Raw genomic sequence first — 27,386 nt, 5'->3', positions numbered from 1 at the left:
TATCCAGCAGCTTACAGCACATTGCGCATCTGCCTCACTCGACTTTATGTCATTCACACAGAAAAACAAAGGGGGGGATGCTTCCGCACTTACATAGTTAGATGCCGATAGGGGCGTTGGAAGCAAGTGAAAATGGCCTTGAGGATTATCATTAAATATGATTGCGCTTCAAGGATGCTCGAGTTCCGAGCTGACACGTCGTCCCGAGCCGCTGATTAATGGACGATTATACAGTATGTTCTTCTCTGGAGCCACTTAGAGGAAACATTAGGGTTTCTACAAGCAGCAGGATAATGAGTACAGAGAACATACAGTGCTTGTGAATGAGCCTTGGAAAAAAAAAGGAATCCAAAGTGAGCGGTTGTCTTCAAATGTTGCAGCTTGGAGCTCTGGTGGGCCTCATCAGGATTTCTGCTCTCTGCCTCACTAATGCCGCGAGTTTAAAGAGGATGACGCTGAATCAGGAGACTAAATCCCAACTCCCTGGTGGTGCGAACCCCAGGCAAAGTTTTGTTTACGCTGTGCTTTATCAGTGATCTTGGAAGCATTGTAAATCCTTTGCATCTCCTCTTTCATCTCCATACAGCACCTTGATCCTCACTGCGTCATTAGTGCTGCGGCAATAATGAGAGATTCGGGTGAAGAATTGCAACCTTCTGGTTGCTTTGTGTGGTGTGTGTGTGCGTGTGTGTGTGTGTGGAGAGAGGAGGCTCACCAGCACTACTCATTATAAACAGACTATGTAAATCCGAAAGCCTCTGTTGTTGTTAATCTTGGTAAGGAAGCGATCCTCAACATTTCATTGTGCAGCACACGGCTCTCAAAATGAAATAAGATGATGAAGCTGATTGTGGCTGATAGTGGGGAAACCAATAGCCAGGTCTGAAATATTCTGAAGCTTCTAATCAGTAACTTCATTTTGTTTTATCACACGACGGACAATGTTCCAAGTAGCAAAAACAAAACAATTTTTTGTTGTTCTGCAGACAACTTGTTTCCTTGCCAACATTATTATTGCGTCTTTTAAATATTTTATGTTTCCAGGTTGCTCAGATCTGAAAGGAGTTATTTTGTTGCAAAGACATCTTTTTTATTCACCTCCTCATTTAAGTGCTTCACGTATCTCTGCGTTCTCCCAACACTTTAGCAGAGTATTTGTGACCCTGCCAGACTGACAGCATTTCATCAGTCCATCAGCCTCGGCTGCTTTCTGTGTTATTTTTAGTGTCAAACGACGATCCACAGTTCATGCTGATTGAGAGGATGTTCCACCCTGTCACTAGTAAGACGCTAAGGAAAAACACTTAATATTCTCCACTTTTGACGTGAAAATAGGCAAGTTTTAATGATGCACTGGTGGCAGCGTCACTTCAGGCTGAGAACGTCAGCGTGGCGTTAAACAGCCATCAGTCAAACTCTAAAAACAAAGCTGATGTTTGGGGTACAGTTTCGAGAAGCTGTATTTCATATCTTTATAAGCCCTGGCACTGCGTTCAAACATTAGCGTGTCTGATCTCATTTGGTTTTTCAAGAGCCATATTACATTGCTAGGATTGGCGTCGTTATTTGATGTCTTATCATTATTCCAGTCTGCATTAGGCTCCTCATTACTGCTGGCAGAACATAGCCCCACTCTTAATTTTCTAAATTAACATGTCCTTATGCTAATTGAATGGGGTTTTAATAGCTCTCAGCAGACAGAATTTCAAGTGAAAGGGAGTAAAGTTATATGAATGTCCCCACTGGCCACCCGCAAAAGGGTTTCTCACTGAGCACTAATAGCACCTGTGGACATACCGTTAAAGACACAAAGCGAACAATCGCATTCACTAAAGAGCCAGATTAAAGCCCAGAAAAGGCTTTGCGATTAAGAAAACACAAACAAATGGTAAAGTGTGACCCTAGATTGAAATATAGTGATCAATAACCCGTTTTCTTCCTCCTCTGTGTGTTGTTTTCCTAAAAGGTGGAAAATAAAAAAAAATCGACAATCTACATTCAGTTTACAAGGACTGATCCCTATTGGCCTATAAAGCAAGCTGTCTGGGCTGTTCTTGACATATCGTCAGCTATTACTCCTGATACCTCCCATGGGGTCGTCTTCTCCATAAACTCTTCCCGTCTCTGAGCCCCTGCCTCCCATCACCAGCATGCTTGTTAAACAGACGCACACATTAGTCTAACTCATGTTTCCTCTGAGGCCCACTAGCCTGCCAACACAAAGCTCTTGCATATCACTCAGTCTCTGCCCCCTGTATGAGTGCAGAGCCGCTTGCATTCATGCCCTTCCCACAGATAAAACCTCTCAGTGTAAGCGTGTACATTTTCTTTATCCCGGCTTTGCTTTGCTTTGAACTGCACAGAATCTGATCCAAAATCCATTAGCAGATGAGCACATATGCAAATTATGAATGAAGGTAGAAATATCAAAGAGCAGGTCTTGTAATTTGTATTGTGATAGGTGGCTTGACTTTTTATTGATGCTTAAATCTCTGCAAGTGGAACTGAAGTCAATGGCGTCTGCAAAATGTGTTTAAGGGTCAAGCATGTTAGAGCTATTCTAAAGCTTTGAATAGAAGATAAAAAATAATAAAATAGGAATTACCTCAGGGTGCGCTGAGCAACTCTGATCAAAGGCAAATCAAAACATCAGTGCCATGAACGACATCTGCAAAACTAACTCAAAGGCTGTATTAGTGGATCTGGGTCAAGTGTGTGCAGCCGAGCATCCTGTTTACCTCAACTGTTGAACCATCGTGTTCCTGGTGGACAACAGACGCAGGCTATTACACACCAGCAGGAACATAAAGTAATCAGGCCCCGGACTCTTTTAATCCAATTTTTGGTATTTTAACATAGTGATTTTATCATTAAACTTTCAGGTTTATTCAGCTGTAAAAGTGAAATCAATTTTTGCAAGTTGCCCTCCTGTTATATTTTATTAATTTTAAATTATTGACATAACTAAGAGGATTTTAAAATCATATCAAGTATCATATTTTTTTTTAAAGCAAATGTTGAGAAAGTGTATTTATAGATGATTCATTTTGTTGGAGCTAAAAGAAAAATACTTAATTGTTTTATTTCATGGCCAAAATTAGAATGTTGACGGTTTGGAGTCACATGACCGTTAACCACGTGACTTTAACTTGTTTGTCATTTTGGAAGTGGACAATCAAGGTGACAACGTAGGTTGCAAGTAACGTAGTCATACAGACCTGCATCTTTACTACAGCTAAGCTAGTATTCACCAGTGATTGCAGACCACAGGCGACTGCGAGGACCTGCTAGTGACCAAAGCAATCACAAGGAAGTTTCTGGTGCAGTGGCCTCTTTGTGACCGATTTCAGCCGGCAACGTTAAAGAACCACTTGACAGGAAGTTGGTAAATAAAATGTTTTCCCTCATGGCCGGTAATTTTAACCACTTCCTACATGGCACACAGCTTTTGAGCAATGTATGCTTGTAGTCATGTGAGAAACCTCAATAGTAGGACATCAAAAAACAGACAGGTAACACGCTTAGTGAGCGTCATCAAACTACAGTGTTTGCACTTTTACACATCCAGCCCACATGTGCTATACATCCATTCCACATCAGCACTGACGACACATCCATAATGGATCTTTAAATGAGGCTACAACCTGAAAACAGTGGAAGCAGGGGAAGCTCCGTCTACCAGCATTAAAAATCTGCATCAGACCAAAACCAAACTGGTTAACACTAGTTAAAAACAAACTAATCACAACATTAACAGCTGGAATTTAATGCCTACAAATATGAAAGCATGAAAGCACAAAAACAATATACTAGCTTAGAGTTTGTGTTGTTTCATATCTATTATGCCAGCAGTAAGACGCATATAAATCTTCTAACTCTTGGCAAGAAAGTATATTTCCAAAAATATCCCTAATGTAATAGCTGAATTATTCCTTTAATGGGTGCACGATAAAACTTATTCTGAATCCTTGTTTGTGGCCCTTTCTTTGTAAATAATCCTGATATTTTTTATTCTGAAATTCTTAAAAGGTTTGTTCAAAAGCTCGGGGGCTGAGCACTTAGGTTTGTGGTTAATGTAACCTTTACTTTTTAATCTAAATGCTTGCCATTGGAAAACACTAATGCAGGAACTATTTTTATTTCTTTACCTCTGAAAGAAAATCGGTCGAGGATGGTGAAGAGCTTTGAATCAAACTGAAGTGAAATTAAGTAGAAACTTTTTCAAACTCATCTTAAGGACAAATTGAACCTAAAATCAAAACCTGCCTTAGCAAATCTGAGCCAAGAAAAAAAACCAAAAAAAAAAACCCTCTTTCTGCTTCATAGTCACCCCAAAGGTGCCCTGGACTGCCTCCAGTAACAGTACGCCACATATTTAACACCCAGATGCAGAGTATTTTCTCGTTCAGAAGGTTTTAAAAGTCACACCAGATGCTCACTATTTAACCCAGGGAGTTAACTCTTGCTGGGATATGATCCAGAATAGTGTCTCCTTCTCACACACACACACACACACACACACACACACACACACACACACACACACACACACACACACACACACACACACTTTTACCTGCAGGCAGGTAAAACACACAGTGCAGCTTTGGCATATTAAATTACTGCTACAACAAACTCCAGACCATAAACAGCTTTTAAACTCTAAAACAAGAGCCCAAAGAAAAAGGCTGAGTTGTAAAGGGGTCGTTTTCAAAGGCTGAATATGAACACAAAGTAGCCAATACCAGAGCCTGTGATGCCTGATCGCTCAGTAACAGAATGGCAGCCTGGAGACAATAAAGCTGTGTCTAAAAATTGACCAATAACATTGCAAAATCAATGTTTAAGCTCAAAGAAACCCTATGGAGGATGCAAAAAACAACAACAAAAAAACAACAACTAATAATGAAACCAGCGCCTTGAGCACATTTTTAAGCTTTGCCACATAAAGTGAAAAAGAAAAACCACCAACCAAAAAAATCAAACAAAAAAAACAAGCTTATTTCCCACAAAATTGCAGCATGATACATCATAATGTGAATGACAGTAGGGCGGTGATAGCTGTAGTATGCTCAGCACCTCATCTCACAATCAAAACTGCATCAGGTACCTCGTTCACATTCATTCTGAATGACAGCATCGGAGCAAATTGTGTCTGGCTTTAATCTTGGGAGCAACGTGTCTGGTGAATCCTGATGAAGCTGCGTCTTTGCTACAAGCTCTTTAGAAGCTCGTCTAATCAAAGCTGCTCCATGCTGCTAGCCTGCGGCTCCACTCTCGACAGCCCTTGGGGGGATTAAAGCTGATTTCCCTTTTGGCCAGAGTCACACTTGTGAGGGTCCAACTTGCTCTGGCGCAGGGTGAGAGTACTATCCTTGTCACTGACACTTTGCTTACTGTTGTTTGATGCTGGGCATGTCTCTGCGGCACCCTGGCTCATCTATCACAGTAACTGTGAATGGCATATGGGGACAGCAGAGAAACAGAGGAAGGCTACTCCCAGCCTCCCCCTTCTTTCACTATATACTTAGTAATCTGCGCTAACGCTGTTCCCTGAATGGAGACCTTGTGTTCTGAGGCTCCAGATGGGCAAAAACAACACAGCGCACACTCTCCAGTGGGATTGAGCTGAAAACTATAAAACAAGCTAGGAAGACTGTGAGGACATTTCTGATTTTGTGCAAAAGGAGACTCAAATGTAAATGTTTTGATAGCACAGTATTTGACTGTCAAACTATCAGCGCTAAATAATTAACACTGTATTGTTGATTTTCTCCTTTCTTAAGCAATTTTCAGGTGCTTTAAATCCATAAAACTACACCAAAATCTTGGTAAAAACACTTATTTTAATTGCACATTGTGTATGTACAGCACAGTCTTGGACAACAAACCACACACTTGATGTAAACCAATCCAGCTGACAATGGATACAGGCCTGTTTTGTGGCAAGGAAATAGTACAAAACATCAAATGGAGGCGCTTAACTACACAGTTTATTTGCCTCGTACTCCATATAGTTTGGTTGTCTGGCACTGAAAGTTTGCAGGGCAGTGAGTATCCTGGTCACATCGGCACTGGACAGTTTGAGTCTGTGGCGGAGCAGGCAGGCGAACAGATCCACGTGAGGGGCCCCCGGAGGCGAGAGGCGGTTGACCCTGTAGCGCAGCTCCACCAGCTGCAGCAGGGCCGAGTCCTGCGATCCCTGAGTGTACGGGTAGTCTATCTGCAGAATCAAGTCCTGGATCGCCTCGGGGTCAAAGTGCACGCTGTAACCGAACAGCTGCATGCTGTTCACCTTCATGTAGCCGATGTTGTTGGAAGGGTCCACTTCCTCCAGAGACTCATAGTACAGTGTCATGTTCCTGTTTCCTCCTGTCACTCCCACAGGGTCCCTGATATTACTCCTCAGGTAGAAATGAACTGTCTCAAAAAAGCTCTTCCATCTGTTTCCCAGAGTCAACGTCCAATTATAGCAGTCCAAGGGGATATCCAGCTTGGTCCGCTCCCAGTCGGGGTATCCGTGCTGACCTATCGGCATGGTCCAGCTCTCCGAATGGCTGCCCCCAAAGGGATTCACAAACAGCGACAGTGCTGGCTCAAAAGTGCTGTTTCTGGTGAGGCAAAATTGTAGCGTGAGTCCGAGGAGCATATGAACACGGTTGGACTTGACCCGGTTGCTCTTGAGCGTGAGCAGCATTCTTTTCCTCCACGAGGGATCAAACCAAGTGTTTACACGCACGTCGTTGCTCACAAACACAGCATGCAGGGCGATGCGCGGGTCACGCCGCTGGAGCAGGTAGCGCAGCTCCAAATCCTGCAGATCTCTGTCGCTCTCCAAACCCAGATAGGGGTCGGTGGGGTCAGGCACGGCTGACCGGCATACTCCCTGGGTCAGCGTGAAGCCGGGGTTACAGCTGGAACATCGAGTTCGGTTCTCTGTGGAACATGAGGCACAGCGGGGACCGTCACCCACCGAGCAGGGGATCAGACCCTGGCAAGGTGGATGGTTGTAGGGGCAGGAGCAGCTGCGGCTCTCATCGCTGTAAACACCAACCTGATTGTTCTCGCTGCAGTACAAGACGGAGAGAGCGTAGCTCAGCCAGAACTGCAGAGGCCTGAAGGAGAGACAACAAGTGTTTCAGTACAGCTTCAGGGATACTGCTGTATTGGTTATTATATAATAACTCATTTGTCTTTGTCACTTTGCATCTTTTTCATGTTTTTGTGATTATACAACAAAGAAAATGTTTTGCCTAAGAAGATTAATCAAGCTTTGCACAAACAATGTGTTGTTTTGATGTGCGGCAAAAAACAATTTGAGCCAAACTCGGGCTCAGCTGGAGTCATAACAGAAAATCAGATCAAAATGAATATTGTAATTTGCTGAATTCTCATTCTGTGGTGCAGCCACTACTCTTATTTCTATCTCAAGCTTAGACTACTTTTAGAAATATAGCCACATAGGAACGCTTTTCAAAGAGCCCTATTATGTGTCTCACAGCATGAATTTGGAGATTTTATTATGTAGAATCAATAATGTCTTAAAAAAAGATTCTGTGAAACTGAACAAATCTTTGCAAGTAAGTGACAAATCCAATAATAAAAGGCTGTGATCTTCAGGTCTTTGGGGGGCACGGCATCAAAAAAGCGAGGAAAAGCTCTAAAGATGATTCAGTGAACACAGTTCATTACTGCATCAAAATTCAATTCGATTTTATTTATAAAGCACCAAATCACAACAGCAGTCGCCTCAATGCACCTCAATGTAAGGTAAAGACTCTACAATAATAGAGAGAAAACCCCAATAATCAAATGACTCCTTATTTGCAAGCACCTGGCAACAGCGGGAAGGAAAAACTCCCTTTCAACTTGAAGACATCTGCAGGAGAAACAGGCTCAGGGAGGCCAGGACCAGTTGAGAGTATGCAAGTAATAACTCTATCGTGCAATAAAAGTCATATATTAACAAGGTCAAGGGACCAAGGACAGAAGTCGGACAATTTCAGCCTGAACAGGTAACCGGCTAGTCCTTCACGCTCAACACATGTACAGCAGCAAGCAGATAGCCATGCTAACGCGTCATTAGGTAAAGACACAATGAGGAGGTGGTGACCTTCACACAGCTGAACATGAACATTTCAAAGAAGCAAACAAAGGCAAAGTGGATAAAGCTAAAGCTGTCTTGAATTCTGAGTCAGCCGCAAGCTAGCAGCCTCGATATGAGCATAGGATCAATGCAGTTATTAGGAAAACTACAGAGACGAGTGAAAAAGAGAAAAGGGTTGATTTCCTCCTATCTTGTGATGTTATAAAGTAAATATGACCTTCTTCTACAAAGGAGAGTTACCACCTGGCATTTAATGAGCCCACAGTTCAAAAGTTGAAGAGGTTCACTGGTGATCGTGGCACAGGTGACTTGCGCATCTGTGAAACTGCCGTTACTGCTGAGCAATATATGCAGCCGTCTTTTCCAGGGACTGTCTTGCTGATTTTAGCACGATAATACCAAACTCCATTCCTAATGTTGCTATAAAAATTGTCTGTGTGCTGAAGCGAGATCTTCTGGAGCATTAAGAAATGAAACAATTAAATGTTGTTTCAGCAGCAGGGACACAGTTTACCTGGCTTCAAATTGAACAATGACAAAAAAAAAAATTATTTTCCAAAACCTTTGTACCATTTTCAGATAAATGTAGGTTTTTAATGATTTTCAATGCTTGTGTTTTTATTTAAATTTTAACAGCATCCTGCTACTAACTTTTTGAAAACAGTGTAATTAAATTGAATGAGAGGACGCATACACACACACCAAGAAAAATGATCTTCCCGGTTATCCTAAACTACTATTGAATTTCTTTTTTACGAGCAGAAGGAGTCTGATAAAGAGTGTAATTGGATTGTGGACTGAGGAGACAGTGTCTGTGTTTGAGTAGTACACTGATGGATCGTGTCATTTAGTTAATTTCCCTGCCAGAAATAGCTATCAACACAGAGTGTTCATAGGAGAGGCATAAATCTGACTGGAGTTATGACCAATGTGGTCTCTGATAGGGCTGCTCGAATAGACCGTCCAAGTGGCAGTGCTGCTGATACAGCAGCTGTAACAGTAAAAAGAAAATATAGGAATTATATATAAGCAAACTATATTACTGTCCACGGGTTCTGATAAAAAAAAAAAAGAAAAGAAATGAGATGACATGAGAGGTTTAAAGACGCTGGATTGATTGTGATGTAGTTTGAACCTGCCGACAGTGAAACGTGGCCGTTTGGCCAGCTGGGATTCCGTTCGTCTTTCTGAGGCTGGAACAGAGAAGCCGCTTCCCTCCTGTCAGCACTTTTCACCTTACTCCACGACTACTTTTCCCTCAAGTGCCTTCTAATAAGTACCGTCTCGCTCTGCTGCTTTCTTTCACTGCCTGGTGCATAAATCATTTTCACAATTATAAGTTTTGGGGAGCACCTTGGCTTAACGGGCAGCAGCATGAATACTCCTCCCTCATGTTCCTTGCTTGCTTCTTACCTGGGCCTCTGCTGGATCATTTTGGGTTGTTTTCGGCACCTCTTGCTAAGGCTGAAGAGCTTGTTAGTGGTGCGGTGCGCTCTGGTGAGAAGCTGGTTGCTACTGGTCTCCAGCTGCCTGTATCGCTGTAGGAGGTTGGCATCCATCCTCCACAAGTGCTCCACGACAGATGTGTTTACAGCGAAATGGGTTGGCAGGTTCCCAACGAAGCTTTGGAACTCCTCTGGTAGGAAGGAGAACATGAATAAGTAAACTTTGCCTGTGGCCATAAACCGCAGGGTGACAATATTAAAAAACAAAAAAACAAAAAAAAAAAACCACACAAACGCATCCATTCCTCATTGTTTGTCCCTGAAAATCAAACAACCCAAAAAGGAGAAATAACAGCTGCAAAGCGCGGCGTGTTTTGATCTTTTATGCCTCTTTTTTTCAGGAGGGAACAAATGATTTTCATATTCTATGTCACACCTGTTGTCAGAATAAGTCACTGTATACCTTTAAGGCAACAAGTCTTATTAGAGAAATTGCTGTTTCTGACATTATTAATATGAAAGGGAGACATTTTGCCGCGTTAACGAGAAACGAGCGGTGCCCCTGATTAAACTTCTTTGACATTTTTTGATGCCGGAGGAAACTTATATCATGAACTGTGTCACCTCTCAGTAGTACAAAAAAACGACGCAGTGCATCCTCTCTGCCATTCTCTTTATACGCCCTTTCTAATCTCAAATACACAAAGAGACACAAACCCAGTGCACTCAGTGTCGACATCACAGGCAACAAAGCTGCGCTATAACTTTCTTCAAACATCTGAATAACCTACAGCACTGCAGTGTTTTGTGCTGTGATACAGTGGGCTCTGTTTTTAAAGCCGCTGCTGATTTTGTGCCGACGTATATCTGTGTAACTGCAGGGTAAGTGTCAGTCAAAGCTGCTAACTTCCTCTGCGATGGTTTTGTGTTTACGGTAATTACAGTCTGAAAAAGAAAGCAATAGCACATTATTACGTGCTTGGACAGAGGCCAGGTTTTGTGCAATAGCTTGTTCATTTGTTTATGTAGATAATTTTTTATGAGTTTTTTTGTGCACAGAGCTGAGAAAAATGTTTGTTCGAATCAAGCAGTTCAGTGATTTCAGGTTTTATAGGCTGTTTTCCCATTGTGTCTAAATGGACGCAAGATGAGTGTCTCCCCAAAGGGAATTACTGGCATTATTTTAAAGATAAAATTTATGAAAATTGTACAATGAAGTAATTTAATAGGAAACAATCAGCCTGGCTCTGTCTAAAAGTATTAGTATCTATTTTAAGGACCTCTGCAGGTCACCAGTCAAATAATATCTTGTTTTTTGCGTTAAAACAACATGTAGTGGATTTAGAGGGTCGCTTGTGAGACTATTCCTAGACTAAAAAAAATACAAATCATGTTTGATATTTCCTGTACATGTTTTTATGTTCACAGCACTTTGATGAGAACAGATGGATTTAAAAGAAAAATCACTAAGAGCAGCCCTAAGCAACTTGAGAGCATCAAAGCCGTCATTTGATTTGACACAATGACTGACAGGTCTCTTGATTTGAAGTCTGGCAGCTGTCAGAGTTTGACAGCTAAGAAAGCATTCTGAACATAAAACAAGACTTTTGTTTTAAGACTAAACTTTAAAGTGTTTTGTTCTTGAGGAAAAAAAATGACCTTAGTCCCAAAGCACGTACTTTTGAGGAGGATTTTAAAAGCCACTGTTCCACCCGTGTGTTTTCTTTTTCTTTTTTTTGTGAAAGCACTTTTCAAGCTGACATTTTCAAGTCCCATTTTGAAGGAATTTCTGACTCACCAGATTCCTCAAACTCCTTGTAGGTCAGCCTCCAGGCGTCTCTGATGCGCAGCAGGTTGTTTTCCAGAGTGGCCACGTCAGAGCGAGGACAGTTACACTGTGGGAAGTCCACGCTGCAGTCACACCAGCAGTCACTGTTCTTGCAAACAAACTGGCCCTCAGATTTGCAGCCAACGTAGTTGAGAGCTGCCTGAATGAAGCGGCTCCGCAAATAGCCTGGAAGGATGACCTGCAGCCCTGCGGAGCACCACAGACGAGACACACGAGGGAAAAAATTAATAAACTATTAAACATGTGAAAGAGCGGCTGATTCATCCTCATAGAAAAAGCAGTCTGAGTAGCAAAAGTGAAAACATTTGAACACGTCTTGTTAGTTGCTGTAGTTTACTGTTGTCTAAAAATGATTAATCTTACATACATAATCCTGCGCTGTACTTCCAAGATAAACAAATATGTATTAATCCACCATTTAAAGCAGTCCTCTAGCCTGTTTGACTCAGCCTTTTCAGACGTTTACTTACTACTAGAAAGGAACAATTAAAAAAATGATAAAAAAATAATAAAGTAGTTCTGTATTTTCAAAGATTTATATCTTTAGTATTAAACAGTGGATTATTGTAGATTGCAGGAAGGAAGTTGGAATGAACAAATATGCGAATGTCTTTTTTAATGGTTATGTTGATGCAGCCTTGCATCATATGTATACCCGGAGCAAGAGGCAGGGTACACCTGGAACAGGATAGGCTCTCCCACTACCCTGATTAGGATAACCTGAAGACAGCGGATGGATATGCTGATGTAGCCTTCATTAAAGCATTAAAGCAATTTTCACAGTGTGGGAAATAAGCTTCATGGATCTCTCAGGAACATTTAGTAGCTATAAATAAAATAAATAAATAATTGAAATAATAACTACTGTAGCTATTTAGCTTAGCTTAGGGAGGCGATAACAAGCTTGGCTATATGTAAAAACCTCCACTACTGGCACCTAATCGTTGTCTCATTACTAACGATCGGTCATTTTCGACCGGCACACCAAAAAAGTACAAATGTTGAATAAAACATGCAAAATTGTATGCAGACTAATACAACTTATTTTATGTGCCGAAATCCTTTTTTTTTTTTTTTTTTAAAACATGGAGTCTTAGATCAGTCTGATCAAATTAACTATATTTTTCTGAAAAAAAAAAAGAAAACATGAGGGTTAATCACAAATGACTATTCTGCAAACTGTTTGAAGTCTAGATGAATCACATGATGACCACAAATTCTGACTTCACCCTAACTCAAACGCTCTGACTAATCCTAGATGGCTACCCAGGCGAGTGAAGCCTAGAATTTCCACTAGTGACCAGTCAGCAATGATAAAGTGATTCACAACAAGCGAATCGCTTTTTGTGTGGACAGCTCTTAACTGTCTGCAAAATGTGCATCAGCATCTTTAAATTCAAATGATCATGAATCAATGAAGCTTTCTAACGTGTGTTTAGCAGTGCGATGGCTGCAGTTACAGCCACACAGTGGTAATGTCTACCAAACATTAGTGTTACAATAGAGACTTACGCATAACACTACACTTTCATTTTAATGTCTTTAAATACAGGATTTAATTTAGAGGGTAATAAAGAATTGGTTTTGGTTTAGAATTAATTTACTTGTACAATCGCATAATACTGTATTCTAAAATAAGTGCGCACGTTGTAGTTTACACTGTTATGTGTATGATTTACTCTTTGTTTTCTGAGTGACCTCAGTGGCAGCTGCTCCCACTCCCTTGGTTGATGAGCTAAGAGGCGGAGCAAGCCTATATGAGACCTGCAAATTGGGTCATACCACAACTCTGGATCATGGGGGGGAAATGGAATTAGGGGTTTTTGTGTTCTACCCCTTTGTGTTTATGTGGGCTGATTTAAGTTTCCCCTTTGACTTGTTTAGGGAGTTCAGTTTGTTTGAGTTAGTAGTATTGTTGCCAGCTTTTAAGTAGAGTTCTGTTACTTTGACCTCTTTTATGGGCCCAAGATTTAGATTTTTCTGTATAATTTAACCAAGTTTGTTTTTGGGTAAATTTTAAAAAAAACTTGTTTTTGGACTTTAACCTGTGCTTGACTTTCCTTCACTGCTCGGTCCATCACAAGCAGTGAAAGTGAGCGTGTTTCAGTTTTTTAGTGTAGTTTTGGTGCTTAAACCCAACCAAACAGCAAGTAAAACTGAAGTAAACACTGAATAAAAGTGACATTTAAAGCACTTCCACATGATACTTCAGTTCCAGTCTTCTGATTAACAAAGACCATTTGATCTGCCCGCTCATCTAGACTTTGTTCTTTTAAGTGGAAACGTTCCTGCATGTCGTTACATGATTCAATCAAATGGAAGGGACAAATGTCCAATACGATTATTTAGTTGGAGGACTTGGTGGTCATTATCATGGTTAGAGTTAGTCAGTCGGGGAACCCTTGGATATTCTGCTGATTTTTTCTCTGCTCTTTCCAACTGGAATGCAAGATAACCGGGTAAATACTTTGTATTCTGTCTGAGCTAATAAAAGGTTAATTAGTTTTGTGATTGCATTTCAGCAAATACCCTCTTTCAGTCTTCAGACAGTTTACCTACATGTAGCCAAAGCCCGCTCAAATTTTATTGAACCAACAGAACGTGCTCTGCAGATGAACTACTGGCTCCCAAATCAATCTTAAGGTTAAAATTTACCCTGCAGCTGAATCTTGTTTTCAGGACTGTGAACCAACACGGAGCTGACTGTGTCCAGATTGTCATAGTTGCTGCATCCGAGCGGCCCGGTTCTTGTTTCAGTCACCTGGAAGCACATGAAGAGAAAACAGTGTTATGAACGCTCGCTCTGTCAGCAGTCGCCCCCGTTTTCACCCCTCCATCTGCGTTAATAGGTAGAAAACAACTGATAATCTTGGTTCTGCATGGATTACTTGAATATTTTCTTTTTCTAAAGAAAGGTCAAAAGAACATAAAAATCCTCATCAAAGATGCATTTTATGTCTTAAAAGAGCTTGGTATTCAATGAGTCACGGTGAAGTAACACTGAAAAGGTCTTCAATTAGAAAGCTTTCTCTCCTCACACAGAATAATTTGTTCTGATGTGAGGGAAGGAAATCAACTTCCCTCTGACTGAAAAACTTTAAACTGACTCACTTCTCTGCATCTCTAACAGTAAACAATCCCAATGTTAAAGCTAGAAATTCAAAAACACATACACGCATATCGGGTATTTATATCTTGTGGGGACCAGTGTTGGTCAAGTTACTTGAAAAAAGTAATCAGTAACTAATTACTGATTACTTCCCCCAAAAAGTAATCCCGTTACTTTACTGATTACTTATTTTCAAAAGTAATTAATTACTTAGTTACTTGGTTACTTTTTAAAAACACGATTTACAACCTGAATAGGTGATAAAGCGATAGCTCTTTCAGCCCAATTCTACTTTTTCTACATAATCCATCATACAAAATGTAATCAAATGGAAAAGTCTCCTTTTTTAAAACTTGTTTTATTAGTTTTAATCTTTTAACTTTATGCATCAAGCAAAAATAAAATTATATGCACCATTCTCTGACTTGAATAAATTAGTTTAACATTTAAACCTATTTTCTGCACGTTCCAGCACATAAAATAATTGTTTTTTTTGTGTTTACACTCAGTCTTTCAAATAAATGCAAGTAAAACACAGCAGAAAATAAATAAAATCAAAGACTCAGCGGCCCTTTTGCTGTATTTTCACCTGTAAAGCAGGACTGTGGTAGGCGGAGGTTTACCCTGGTGCAGGTGTGCTGCAGCGGTGTGGAAGAATCCGCGAGTTTCTCTGTGAATTTCCCATTATGTCATAGCGCACTCGGTGCTTGCTTGGAAGTTTAGGGGGTTTTTTTCGCTGTAAAAAGACGTTTTCTTCCCACGCACAACGGACACTAATGTTTTTGTCACTTTTTATGGAATCAAACTCAAAGTAAGGTCAGTACTTCCACGCTTTAAACGCTGCATGCTCATACTCTCTCCCACAATCGATATATTATCCATTGTTGATCTGCACACAGCTGTTTTCACGAATGTCGCACTTGCTTACGTCACTGTCATAAGACATTCTCGCAAAAAAAAAATCACGGTTTTAGTAACGCAGTAACGCAGCGTTCCTACGGGAAAGTAACGGTAATCTAATTACTGTTTTTGCAATAGTAATCCCTTACTTTACTCGTTACTTGAAAAAAATAATCGGATTACTGCCCATCTCTGGTGGGGACATCTAATTGACATAATGCTTTCCCTAGCCCCTTACCCCAACCCTAACCATGAAAAATGAATGCCTAACCATAACCCTAAACCTATAACTCAACTGTAACCCTGTCACTAAAACCACATTTTGAATCTCAAAAATGCCTTCAAACTTGCAGGGACCAGGATTTTGGTCCCCATAAGTATAGTAAACTTCCTATTTTTGGTCCCCACAAAGTTAGGAATACACACACACACGCACGCACACACACACACACACACGCACACACACCTTCCCATTTCTCACCGAATTTCTGTTACCATCTGTGATTTTAATGCACGGCTATTTATCTCATAAAATCTAGTGTTCATCTTCTTCTGCTCTCCTCTCTTTCTCTCACACTGATCTTCAGTCTGCCTAAACTCCACACCTGCTGCAAAATGGCAAATGAATTTATGTCAGCCTGGCTGAAAATTAATGGAATGATATCTTTAATCCATCAAGCTGATGCATAACCAGAGGAATGCGCTCTCATTTTGGGAGGGCACTTGTCTTCATCAGTGGCTACTCACTTTAGCATCTACATTTGCCCCTTGGGCTGATTAATGCGCACACCCTAATAGCCACTTCAGACGATAAAATGGATGATTGGTGTTTCATACAACAGGACACACAACCGCCCCTCGCTTCGCTCCCCTCTTTAAAGCTTGCCACAGAGTGCGGGGTAACTTAGAAAGCCTGCTTCGTGCAATACTGCTTGAAGAGTCACTTAATTAGGGTGTTATAGGTGGTCAGCTATAAACAGTCAGACGCTTCATTTTTCAAAATCTGCTGTTCCCGTTTTCCTCGCATGCTGAGAGATTTTCATGATAATAAACCACTGGTGAGGGGAAAAAACAGGAAGAACAAATTTGAAAGACTTAGTGCTACCCTGCAGTCACAACAGGTGAATCTCCTAAGTGTCAGGCCAATTCTGTAAATAAGCATTCGCTCTTAATCCTACCTGATTAAATAAGTTATGGGAGAAAAGTCCCTGAGCTGGTATTAAAGGATTTATTAGTGTAAGTTGTCTTCAAGTTGAGTTAGCCAAATGTCCTGAATTAAAACTTTCTTCTGCAAATGTGTCAGTAATCCTAAGAAACATCTGCAAGTTGATATTTAATTTTATATTATTTCATACTTTCATAACAATGCTTCATCTGTGGTGAATTTAACTCCATTATATTTATTTTAACCATTTAATTTTTACCTTTAATCGTGATCATATATTAAAATACAGCAGCAAGGAAACTGATCAAAAGCTAAGTAATTATTCTGTTGTTGAGAATAGAATAGAATAGAATAGCCTTTTATTGTCATTGTACATGTATAACAAATTGTAACTTGTTTTCTACGATTTTAGCAACACAGTACCTAATGAAATCAAATGATTTAGAGAATCTGGAGAAATCTCTGTGTGCAAGAAACAAGGCCCGAAATCAGTATTGGATACCTGTAACCTTTAGGCCTGCAGGCTGCACTGCACTAACAACAGGCCTGATTTTGCCATGGAAATCACTGCATGGGCTCAGGACCGATTCAAGGAAACACTGTCTGTGAACACAGTTCATTGTGCCATCCACAAATGCAGGTTAAAGCTCCATCAAACAGACAAAGACACAAAATGAGAACACAATCCAGAAATGTAGCCATCATGTATTCAATTCAATGTTATTTATATAGTGCCAAAACACAATAACAGTTGCCTCAAGGTGCTTTATATTGTAAGGTAAAATCCCTACAATTACACAAAGGAAACAGAAAACGCCAACAATCATATGACCCCTTATGAAGAAGTGCTTTGGCGACAGTGGAAAGGAAGAACTCCCTTTTAACAGGAAGAAATCTCCAGTAGAACCTGGCTCAGGGAGCGGCGGCCGTCTGCCACGACCTGTGTGGTCAGACGACTCAACACAGGAAATTATTTTTGGAAAACATGGATGCCGCATCATCACTGAAGAGGAGAGGGCTTGCACATCCGGAAAGATGCCATCAGTGTTTAAAAGGTATACGCTAGTTTTAGAACAACATATGCTTCCACCCAGATGATGTCTTTTTCAGGGAAGGCCTTACATATTTCAGCAAGACAATGCTAAACCACATACTGCATTTGTTACAGCAGCATGGCTTCACAGTAGAAGAGTCCAGGTCCTGAACTGGCCGACCTGCAGTCCAGACCTCTCCAGCTAAAAACATCTGGCATTCATAATGAGCTAATATTTTTCTTAAAATGATACATTTTTCTCAATTTAAACATCTGACATGTTTTCTATGTTCTATCATGAATAAAATGCGGGTTTGAGAGATTTGCATATAATAGCATTCTGTTTTTTCTTTCCATTTTAAAGAGACTCCAAACTTTTTGTTTGTTTGCATTCAGCATGTCTAAGATCATGTAGGCATGTAAGCATATGCTACAAATGACTAGGTCAAAGTGGAAATACTACAACACGGGGTTACATGGATACTGTAACTTAAAAGGAAACTAAAGAAAAAAACACCGCCTTAAAAACCCCCAGTATTTCACTGGTCCATACTGACCCACGCCGGGTCAATTTAAGCCAGGCGACGAAGACAGAAGTTATTTTCTTTCTCCCCAAAGTCATTCCCCGAAGCCACGTTCACTTTAACAGAAACCAAAAACCCACCCAGCCCGACTCCCAGCTTCATATCAGGCTTTCCCTCATGCAAATGCTTGAGGCTAACAAACCGCAAGGCAGGAGAACAACACGGCTACCTTCAGGCAGTGAATGTCTGGCGTTTCATTTCCCAGCAGATTGCTGCTGTATTTACAATTTCCCTCCTTCAACATACCCGTATGGCAGTGGATGCGATTTGGAGGTGGTGTAGCCTCCGCAGGGTGCTCTCTCTGTCTGTGAAGTAGGAAGCAGCCAGCTGGTGGAGAGTTTCCAGGGTCACGGTCCCTGTAGTATTTGAGTTCCTGTTGCTGCCCCGGCTGCCCTCGCCCCCTGAGGGCGAAGACTCCTGGCTGAGCTTCCTTTTGTCCACAAATATTGTCAAAGACTCCTCCCCTGGTAACATTTAGGCAGAGGGATGAGAGGTTCATTAGCTCCAGCAGAACGCCACTAATCACCTTTCATTAGTATCTTTTCAGACTAGATAGAAAAGCACAGTAGTCATTAAGTACTGTGGGGGAACTGATGGTTTGGATGATTAGAGGAAAAGGCACAGGCAAGGTCTCTGCATCTATTAAACTCCTGGTGAATAAAGAGAGCTCACTCACCGTCGTTAATCAAATTTCCTTAATTATTTCAATTATTTTAATTATGATGGAAAAAAATGACTTGGAAAACAAAATCAGGTTAGCGCCGGGCTGTTCTTAGATGAATTCTATATAACGGTCAAATCACCAGCAGTGAGAAGAAAAAAAGACACGTTTGATTAAGTATAAGATTTATAGATTCACGTGCACTTTGGAAAGTCAGCCCTGACAATGAAAACTGCAGTCTTTTTGTGATGCCGTTGAACTTCCTACCCTAGTAGTTAATTTCTTTCTGCAACTCACCTCATCTTCCTCCTGTTATATTTTCCCAGGTCTTTCTCTCCTATACTATCTGAACAACGTTCACCAGAGAACAGATTTGAAAATAGCTGCATTCACTACTGAGTCAAGAGGACATTAATAAATTCTTTTACTTTCCCTCAAAAGCGTCTCAGATTTGAGCCAGATGAGGAATGAGTGCCTTTTGAAGGGAGCTGCAGGTGCTCTTCAGCGAACCTTAACAACATGCCGTAACTGTCACAGCAGGTCTGAGTCACTTTATCTGTACTTACTTTATTGGCACTGTTCTCCAACTGTTTCCTCACCACTAGCGCTCGAAAAGCATCACTCCGTGCGGCCTGACCTTTGTAAATTTGAAAGCTTCTGTGATAATTCGTATTTAAACTTGCAGGGAAATAAAGCTCTTCATATTAAATTTAATTAAACTGTCAGCGCAGCTGAACCTCTGTAAGGAGAGTACACTGTCAGTGTATATGAATATGCCCACCTCCAGTCAAACAAGGATCAATACAAATTTTCCTTATAATAAGCCAGACTGTTAGTCTTTCTTATTTCCCTACAGATGGGATTATATGTGCCTCAGAAGAGCCACGCCAGTTTAACCTGCCCTCACCTCCCCCATATAAAATATTCAATCATTCATCTGATTCTGTTTCTGCTCATGTCTGGTTTCCAACCAGGCAGCTGTCCTCACATATGAAGATATTAAAAAGATGTTAAAAGATGTGGCTAAAAAGCCCTGTGAAAATGTGGCATCTTATCTCATCTTATGCTCTTAAAAATCATCTAGAAAGATGATGAGCATTTTTCTTTTTCCAAAATGACACAAAACTGTTGCGTTGTTAAATCACATGTTTACGTTTTCTGATCTGACCCTGCTTTGGTGAAGGCTAATAATCGTTTTCACCCAGTTTGGTCTGCTGACATCGTCTTAACTCTGAACACTGCTATAGCCGAGTATTACAGCAGCAGTTATATGAAACGAGTCACACTGATCAAGCATCCCTTGTGGCAGGTGGTTATCAAAACTCTTACATGTGATGATTGCAAAAATAACAAGCAAACAGTCTTATGCTTTGAAGATCCACATTTTGTTGATGCATCTATCCACTCTGACCTCTGAGACAATGCATCCTGCAGACCACAGTGCTGCCAAAAAAAAAAAATCTAATAACACAGTTCACCTGAACTTGAACTCATTCAGTTTTTGAGCGATGTAGCTGATGTTTGTAGGTGGTAAAGGTGACTCTGGGTGAAACTGACGTCTGGTACATGAAGTGTTGATAGTGTTTATTTTATCAGGAAGCTTCTATATTGCCTTTTAGGAGGACCATTTGCTCAGTATAAACTGGGTTTCAGTCTATCTGACAAGAACTTCTCAAAGCACTGGGAATTGTGACTTGTGTGACGTTGTTATACATCAACAACACTTTGCGACTATTGCATCTTTGTGGGTGGGTTTCATGACGAATTTCTAATAATTTTGTAGACACTAACAGACAGAGTGCATGGCCAGTGTTGGTTTTCGACCAGTTGCTGTATTTTGGGGCGTAAGAGAAAACTGCCAGCTACTGTTTTTTAGCCAAATACTTCCCTCAAATCAGTGCCGTTCATTTACAGCATGCTCTGTGATAGCAGTTAGCTTAAGAAAAGAAGAGAAAAACTAATTGCTTATAAATGACAGCATTTCACAGCAGTGACAAACCTCTGTTCACGGAACCGTGCCGGTTTGGCAGCTAAACAAAAATATCATATCTGTCGTTCTCCCGCCTACCACAAATCACTTGTTGTACGCTAATCTGGGGCGATTTGATTCCTTTTTGTACGCCAAAAAACACTGATCCAGAAAAATCATTACATGCTTTGTTGATTCAAAAGCAGCAGACAGTAAAAAATCTGTGCCCCATATGCTAGAAAAAAAAATGAACAAAAATCACATTAGAGGCTATGTGGATCAGGCTCGCTTTGAAGCTCAGACTACTCTACTGTACCTCCCAGAGTGGCGGAGAGGAGAAAGTGGGTGCCGTATTTCTTGATTAGACTCTCTGTAATCATCTGAAGGGTTGGTCTGCTCCCCAACTGCCGGATGGCGTGCACAAAGTCAGGGTCGAGGGGCAAAGCCAAACCCCTGCCGCCACCAAAATTTTCCAGCTTCTCCACAGCCAGGCTGTTCACCTTCCATCGACCAAATTCCCTAGAAACACCACACACACACACACACAGGTTTGCTCACTCTGTTAAGGTCTTTAATTGTGTGTAAGGCCCCGGGCTGCTATTTAACAAGCTGCGTTGAGAGGAAAGCAATATTTGAAAGTGTGTTACCCTCACTGAGGCACACGCTGCTGTATACTTATGGCTCACATACATGGTGGACACAGAGGAAGCAGTAACACCAAGCGATGAAGCTGTAATGCTCAGCGGAGCTTAACAATATGCCTCTGATGTACAAGAAACTACCCTGAAAAACCTTTTTTCTATTTTTTTTACTTAAGGGATTATACGGCAAGTAGTGATTGAATGTTTATCGATTGTCAGATTTTTACCAGGCAATTGTAAAAAAGGATGTTATATAAGACAGCTGTTTCTTTCTTCTTTCTTTTGGCCTTAAATGCTCTCATTTGAAACTCATGTAACAGTATTTATTATATAAGAGTGGATACATTATATAGATTGTAGCAGTATTACAACAATCGGTTCTGCTACTAGCACTGGGTTTAGCAGCTATGATTTAACCATTCAATCAGCACTTTAATAGAGCACCGCTCTATTAGAGCTCTGCCAACTTGCTAACTAGTTTTAATGCACTTTTAATCCAAGCAAGAAGGTTTATTTTTCTGTTTATTTATTTATTTATTTTTTATGGCAACCCGAGGCCTTAGGCTGTGGACAGCAGACTGTTAGCGGATTTAAAAAACAAGACATAGTGTGCACATTTGTCTTAATCTTTGGACATAAGTTGCTGGTGGTACAGCAAATATATTTGGAGTGCAAATATATCACTGATCTCAACAGATTAGCAGCACTCATTCTCAGAACCATGATAAAGTAAAAAATAATAGACCAGGCTGACAAAAAAATTAAAATATGAATAGATAGCTTTTCAACCTGCCTATTTGTTAAATCTTAAAAGCTTGGAGATTACTCTGGTTCAAAAGTAATAGTAATGCAGCACAGATTTATCCTCATGTTCATCCGAAAATCAAACGTGTGGATACCCTCCCCCTCCCCCGTGTATAAGTGCACCAAGTTGAGAATCACTGTTACAGTTGACCGATGTCAGCTTTGAGTAACCTGCGCCTGGGTACAACAAAACTCGTTGGGTTCCAAAGTGGCAACCCCCACAGCATCAGGAAAGGTGCAAAAAAAAGAGAAAAAAATAAAGAAAATAAAGCCCCACGACATCAGCTGCCATGATTTGTCACCCCGTGCCCTTTAGACACGAGCCTCGCTGAACTCTAGATACTCACAAACCCTCGCTCTCCATTCCCCACAGCCCCTCTCTCTGCAGCGTCAGTTAACATCCACCTCTCCCACGGTGCTTGCCTGCTGCTCTGTGTACCTCCCTCTCCTTCTGGGAGGTCATCAAATCACTGCCATGAGAAAAATGATCGGCAAAGAAATAATTGGGGGAACCGGGACTGTGTGGAGTGTGTCATTACGGCCAATCATCGTAACGAGGGGACAGGATGAGTGTCTGTCTCTGGTGGACAGATGGATATTGCAGATCTAGCCCAGGGTTAGCCTACAGCTACTCCATCAGCATGCACTGGTGGAAAAACAGAAGCGCTGTAGGAATGGGCTGGCTTATGTAAACGTGGAGGCTTACTGTACGCATAGAAAGCAATCAGAAAGTGATGAAAACACTTTATTGGGGGGTGGGGGGGTTGAAACTATACAGGAGCAGCTGTATGGGGGGGAGCTAGCTGACAGCGTAATCGCATGCTTTGCTTCCACATGACTGACAGCCACGTGAGCTTTAGTATGGTGTGCAGCTATTACAGAGGTCAGAGCAGAACTGCAATTTAAATCCCCCGGCACTTTAACACAGCACACCTATAGAAAATATGAAGTGTCTACAGCATTGTAGGGAGTGCATAAAATACAGTTATTATTAAAAAAATGCCTTCAGTGTTCCCACAGTTTATTAAATGCCCTCCCTTATCTCTAAACCATTAAATAAGTCACATTAGGCAGAGAGGATGAAAACTGCTTTAAAAAGACTCTCCTGTCAGTTATCATCTTGTTACAGCAGGTTTTTATCTCAGTTAGAGTCATCCTTAAAATCCTTAATCCCTAATCCTAAAACCAGCCTTTGGCTTAAAATATGTGAGCAAGGCATCTGAGAGGATACAGGGCTGACTGCTGTAGGGTGAAAGATCCTTAAGAGGTGAGATGTCAGCCAGCCATTACCAGTGATGAGTGCCTTTCCAGTCCAAGCTGTCTGCTTCTTTGATACTTTTTTAATGATTTCCAGTAATTACTGGAAACAAGGAGGCTCAAGTCAGAGGACTCTTGGGACATTGTCACACCGGGTCCATTGAAAAAACACAGGTGTCACGACGAGATAAACACCAGAGTCTTAAAGATTTCTGGGAAAAGATAATGGAGCGATTGATTTATAGCACAGCTAAAGATGCACACAAAGTCTTTCCTTCACTTTGCTAAACCCTTGGCGATTTTCTTCTTCTTTTTGCCACAGAAATGAAAATTTCTTCTCAAACCGACCCCGCAGGACTGCAGGGACAGTGACAAAATATCAACACACACGGGTCCTCCACACGAATTATAAACACAAAATATAATTCAGACCTTTTTACTGCACGTCTGCAACTCAAACCCCCGAGCCATGAAGGGAATGATCGATAAATACCTAAAAGTTAAATCAGAGCAGAAATATATTGCTTTAGGAAAAGTTTCTGGAAAGGCAGCAAAGTGCAGCTGGCAGATACTGCAGGAAGTCCCTGAAGGGATGAAGCTCGACTGTCCACGCACAATCCATGGCATTAACTCTTGCTGCAGGGGTCATTTAGAAACACCAGCAACAGCAAAAAGCACCAGGTTAAAAAGAAGAAGATAATAAAGAAACAAAGCAAAAGAAAGGAATAAATGCCTGCTGTTATTCAGATGACAGATGAGCTTTCAGCAGGAAAGGGCCCTCTGCATGCTTACAGCAGTTCTTCTGATTTGCTCATCAGCTTGCAACTAATTTGGTGCAGGTGCGGTACCTGTGAGAGCAATCCTGAGAGTGTGCAGGATTGCATTCCACACACACTACAGCAGCTGCTGTCACCGATAAGTTGCTCTCTTGCTGAAATTGCTCATCAGTAAAATTATCCAGTAACACGTCTGGAATGAAAAAAAAAATGGCAAGTAGCCTACTTATAATCCATACCTGAAACTCTCTCACACACAAAACATTACACGCGTTAAACACACACACTTCTCACCTATAGATCTTGTATCTGGTGCTGAAGCCCTGCTGGTACCTCTCCGCAGCCTCTGTGTACTCCAAGGACTGCTGGAAGGGGCCCTTATCCGACAGCAGCCAGCCCAGGGAGCCGGGGGAGCCGTCGCCTCGTCCGGCGGCTGCGGCTCCAGTGGCAGTGGCGGCCCTGGAGGTCCAGCAACAGCACCAGCAGAGCCAGAGGCTGAGAGCTGCCCCCTCCCATAGCAGAGACAGCCGCTTATGACTGATTCTCTGACAGCTCATGCTTCACCCAGCGACACCTCATTCTCTCCAGACTGAGAGGAGAGGACAGATAATCAGGGCTGAAAAGTAGCGCGTCACGCTGATCTGGAGGTTTGTCGGAAAAATTATTTCAAAGCAGTGATACCTCAGAGTTAATGAACAAGAAATAATAGCAATTAAACGTTTTTCCTTCTCCTCCTCCTTCTGCCGAAGACACACTCACCTGATTTGCAATAAGAACCAAAAGGATGCGCCCGAAGATGAACTCCTGCGATCTCGCCACAGCCAAGAATAAAAGCTCTCCGAATCAGCGATCCGACACAATGAATGAATTCGTAATGTGTCCTCTCTTCACAGAGAGCTACTCCAACTTGGGTATTTTTCTGCTCCCGCCCAACTTTTTCTCTCTCTTTTCTTTTCTTTTTTTTATTTTATTTCGGAAGACGTTGCTCCAGCATCCGCGCATCCATCCGCTCCTCGGTGAGAAGTTGAAGCGGCGGAGGCGGTGAGACGGCGGAGTTCATTGCGAGGACGTCCGTGCGGTCACAGATAGTTCCAGAGGTTGAACAGGGGGGGGGCAGATTTAAACAGAGTGAGTGGGACACCCTGTAGCTCTGTTTGATCGCTAAATTGTCTGTTTAAAAAGATTTAAAAGAAAAAAACAAATCTTGACAGACGCTGTAGGCGCTTATATCTCCTCTTTGCTGTGTGTGAGCTGGTGGATGAATGAGTGCCTGCTTCAACAAAGAGACCTTTTCTTCCCTATTTTTTTTCCAAGAGAGATAGCAAGAGGGCGAGCAAGTGCATCATGATGAGGCTGGCAGGGTAATATATACAGTATGATCACTGAGTGTACTTAAGTTTGGAGATGAGTGGAGTGATGATGCATCAGGACTGCATCCATCACTCACCATTATCTTCACTTTATTCATTATTATTTCCCATCACAGCTTGTCTCTCCCTGGGTGAATATTGCCCATTAAAGGTCTTTAACGGAGTCTGATAATAGGCTAATTATCTCGCGGTGTTTCTTTTGTCCCCCCCCCCCCCCCCCCTCTCCCCTTACTAGTTCTGTGCCACAGCTTCAGGGCCTGCAGCTTGCATGACTAAATGGCACACACACTTGCACGTTGCTGGATTTGCCGGGGAGAATAATTACAGGCTATTATCGGGGAGCAGGTTTCTTGGGTTGTGTGATTCAGGTTCAGGGGTGCACTCGCTATTCCACACCAAGCGTCATAATTTTGAAAATAAAAAATAAAAAATACAGCTTCTCCAACAAAAATGGATGTTTCATTTCCAGAAGAAGGAGAGGAAATGTTCGACCTGTGGCTTGCAAAATAATTGTATTTTGAATGTTCAAACCATTTGCGAATGAACGTGAGATTTTTTTTAATGATGGTTTTTCTTTTATGGGACATATGGAGCTTTGGATCCTCCCCCTTTTTCGGGGGATCCGGTCACCTTTAGGGTGGGGCAAACACTGTGAGTGTGTAGCACAAAGTGGTGCTCATCTACAGTGCTGAGAAGTAGTCTGACATTTTCATTTCTACCTTAAAAATAAAAATGCAATAAAGCGTGCATGTTTCTGAATTGCTATTTACTATGTACAGACCAGATATATATTATATTTCCAACTTTCTTTGCTAAGCAAATACAATAAAGATAAAATGAAGCTTAAGTTTGCTCTAATGGTCTCCTGTGTTATCATGTGATAGTCTTTATATACTGCCTCATTCTTTTTGATTTCTCTGTTATTTCTTCCGCTCTTCTTTCTGGTTTCCACTTTTGGCTTTCAGTTTGGATGCATTCATAGAATAGCATGACTTTTTTTTAAAGCCACATATAACAGTTTTAGCAATTTCTATCCAGTTCTAACACATATACAGTTTCACCTCACGCCATATTTCCCCCCTGTGCAAAATGAAAAATACAAAAACTCAATTTCTCAGACTCATACTGCCGCTTCATTTTCTTTGTAGTAGTTTCCATCAAATTCACCAAAATCTGCAAAGCTTGCAACTTTCTGTGACTTGTACCTTTCCCTCATGAGTATGCTGTTAGACGGGGTAACCTTCTTCTGACTACAATAAAAAACCTTCCCTTCATATACATTGGGTAAAAGCCAGACTTTAGAAAAGTGCATGTCAGTTGATCCAGAATGCTGCAGCAGAAATACTGACAGGGACTAGAAAGAGACTGGGTTCCCTTCATTGGCTCCTGTTAGCTTCAGAATTGGGATTAAAATCCTTCTCACAAAGTCTTGACTAATAGCTTTCATCCCATCTTAACCATGTAGCACCATATAACGCCAACAGAGCACTTTTCTCTCATACTGCTGGTTTACTGGTGGTTCCAGCGATATTCAAAAGTAGAATGGGAGATAGTTTTCGGTTTTCAGGCCTCTCTTCTGTGGAACCAGCTCCCAGTTTGGATTTGGGACAGACACCCTCTCTACTTTTAAGATTAGACTTAAAACTTCCCTTTTTGATTAAGCTTATAGTTAGGGCTGAATCAGTTGACTCTAAACTCTTCCTTAGTTATGCTGTA

The 27,386-nt window shown here is 41.3% G+C and overlaps 1 protein-coding gene across 6 annotated transcripts; it reads right to left on the bottom strand.

Annotated features, from left to right (window-relative positions):
- Positions 1-5,810: 5,810 nt before the first annotated feature.
- On the bottom strand, positions 5,811-25,608 carry LOC101474173 (BMP/retinoic acid-inducible neural-specific protein 3). Of its 6 annotated transcripts, none has more exons than XM_004567121.2 (8): positions 25,060-25,608; positions 24,595-24,941; positions 21,139-21,341; positions 18,439-18,656; positions 14,057-14,162; positions 11,351-11,587; positions 9,521-9,743; positions 5,811-7,115 (listed from the first exon to the last, which is right to left on the bottom strand). In XM_004567121.2, the coding sequence occupies exons 2-8, from the start codon at positions 24,855-24,857 to the stop codon at positions 5,981-5,983; spliced, it is 2,385 nt and encodes a 794-aa protein (XP_004567178.1). In that variant the 5' UTR covers positions 24,858-24,941; positions 25,060-25,608; the 3' UTR covers positions 5,811-5,980. The 6 variants fall into 6 exon arrangements, with proteins under 6 accessions (XP_004567178.1, XP_004567177.1, XP_004567179.2 ...); XM_004567120.2 differs by having other exon boundaries at positions 24,595-24,889; positions 25,060-25,607; XM_004567122.3 differs by lacking the exon at positions 25,060-25,608 and adding an exon at positions 24,317-24,493 and having other exon boundaries at positions 24,595-24,731.
- Between the last annotated feature and the right edge of the window lie 1,778 nt (positions 25,609-27,386).

The sequence above is a fragment of the Maylandia zebra genome, linkage group LG18 (genome assembly GCF_041146795.1).
Source record: "Maylandia zebra isolate NMK-2024a linkage group LG18, Mzebra_GT3a, whole genome shotgun sequence".
NCBI classification, from domain to species: domain Eukaryota; kingdom Metazoa; phylum Chordata; class Actinopteri; order Cichliformes; family Cichlidae; genus Maylandia; species Maylandia zebra.
The sequence above is the reverse complement of the archived record's forward strand: the minus strand, read 5'-3'. Positions and strand labels throughout refer to the sequence as shown.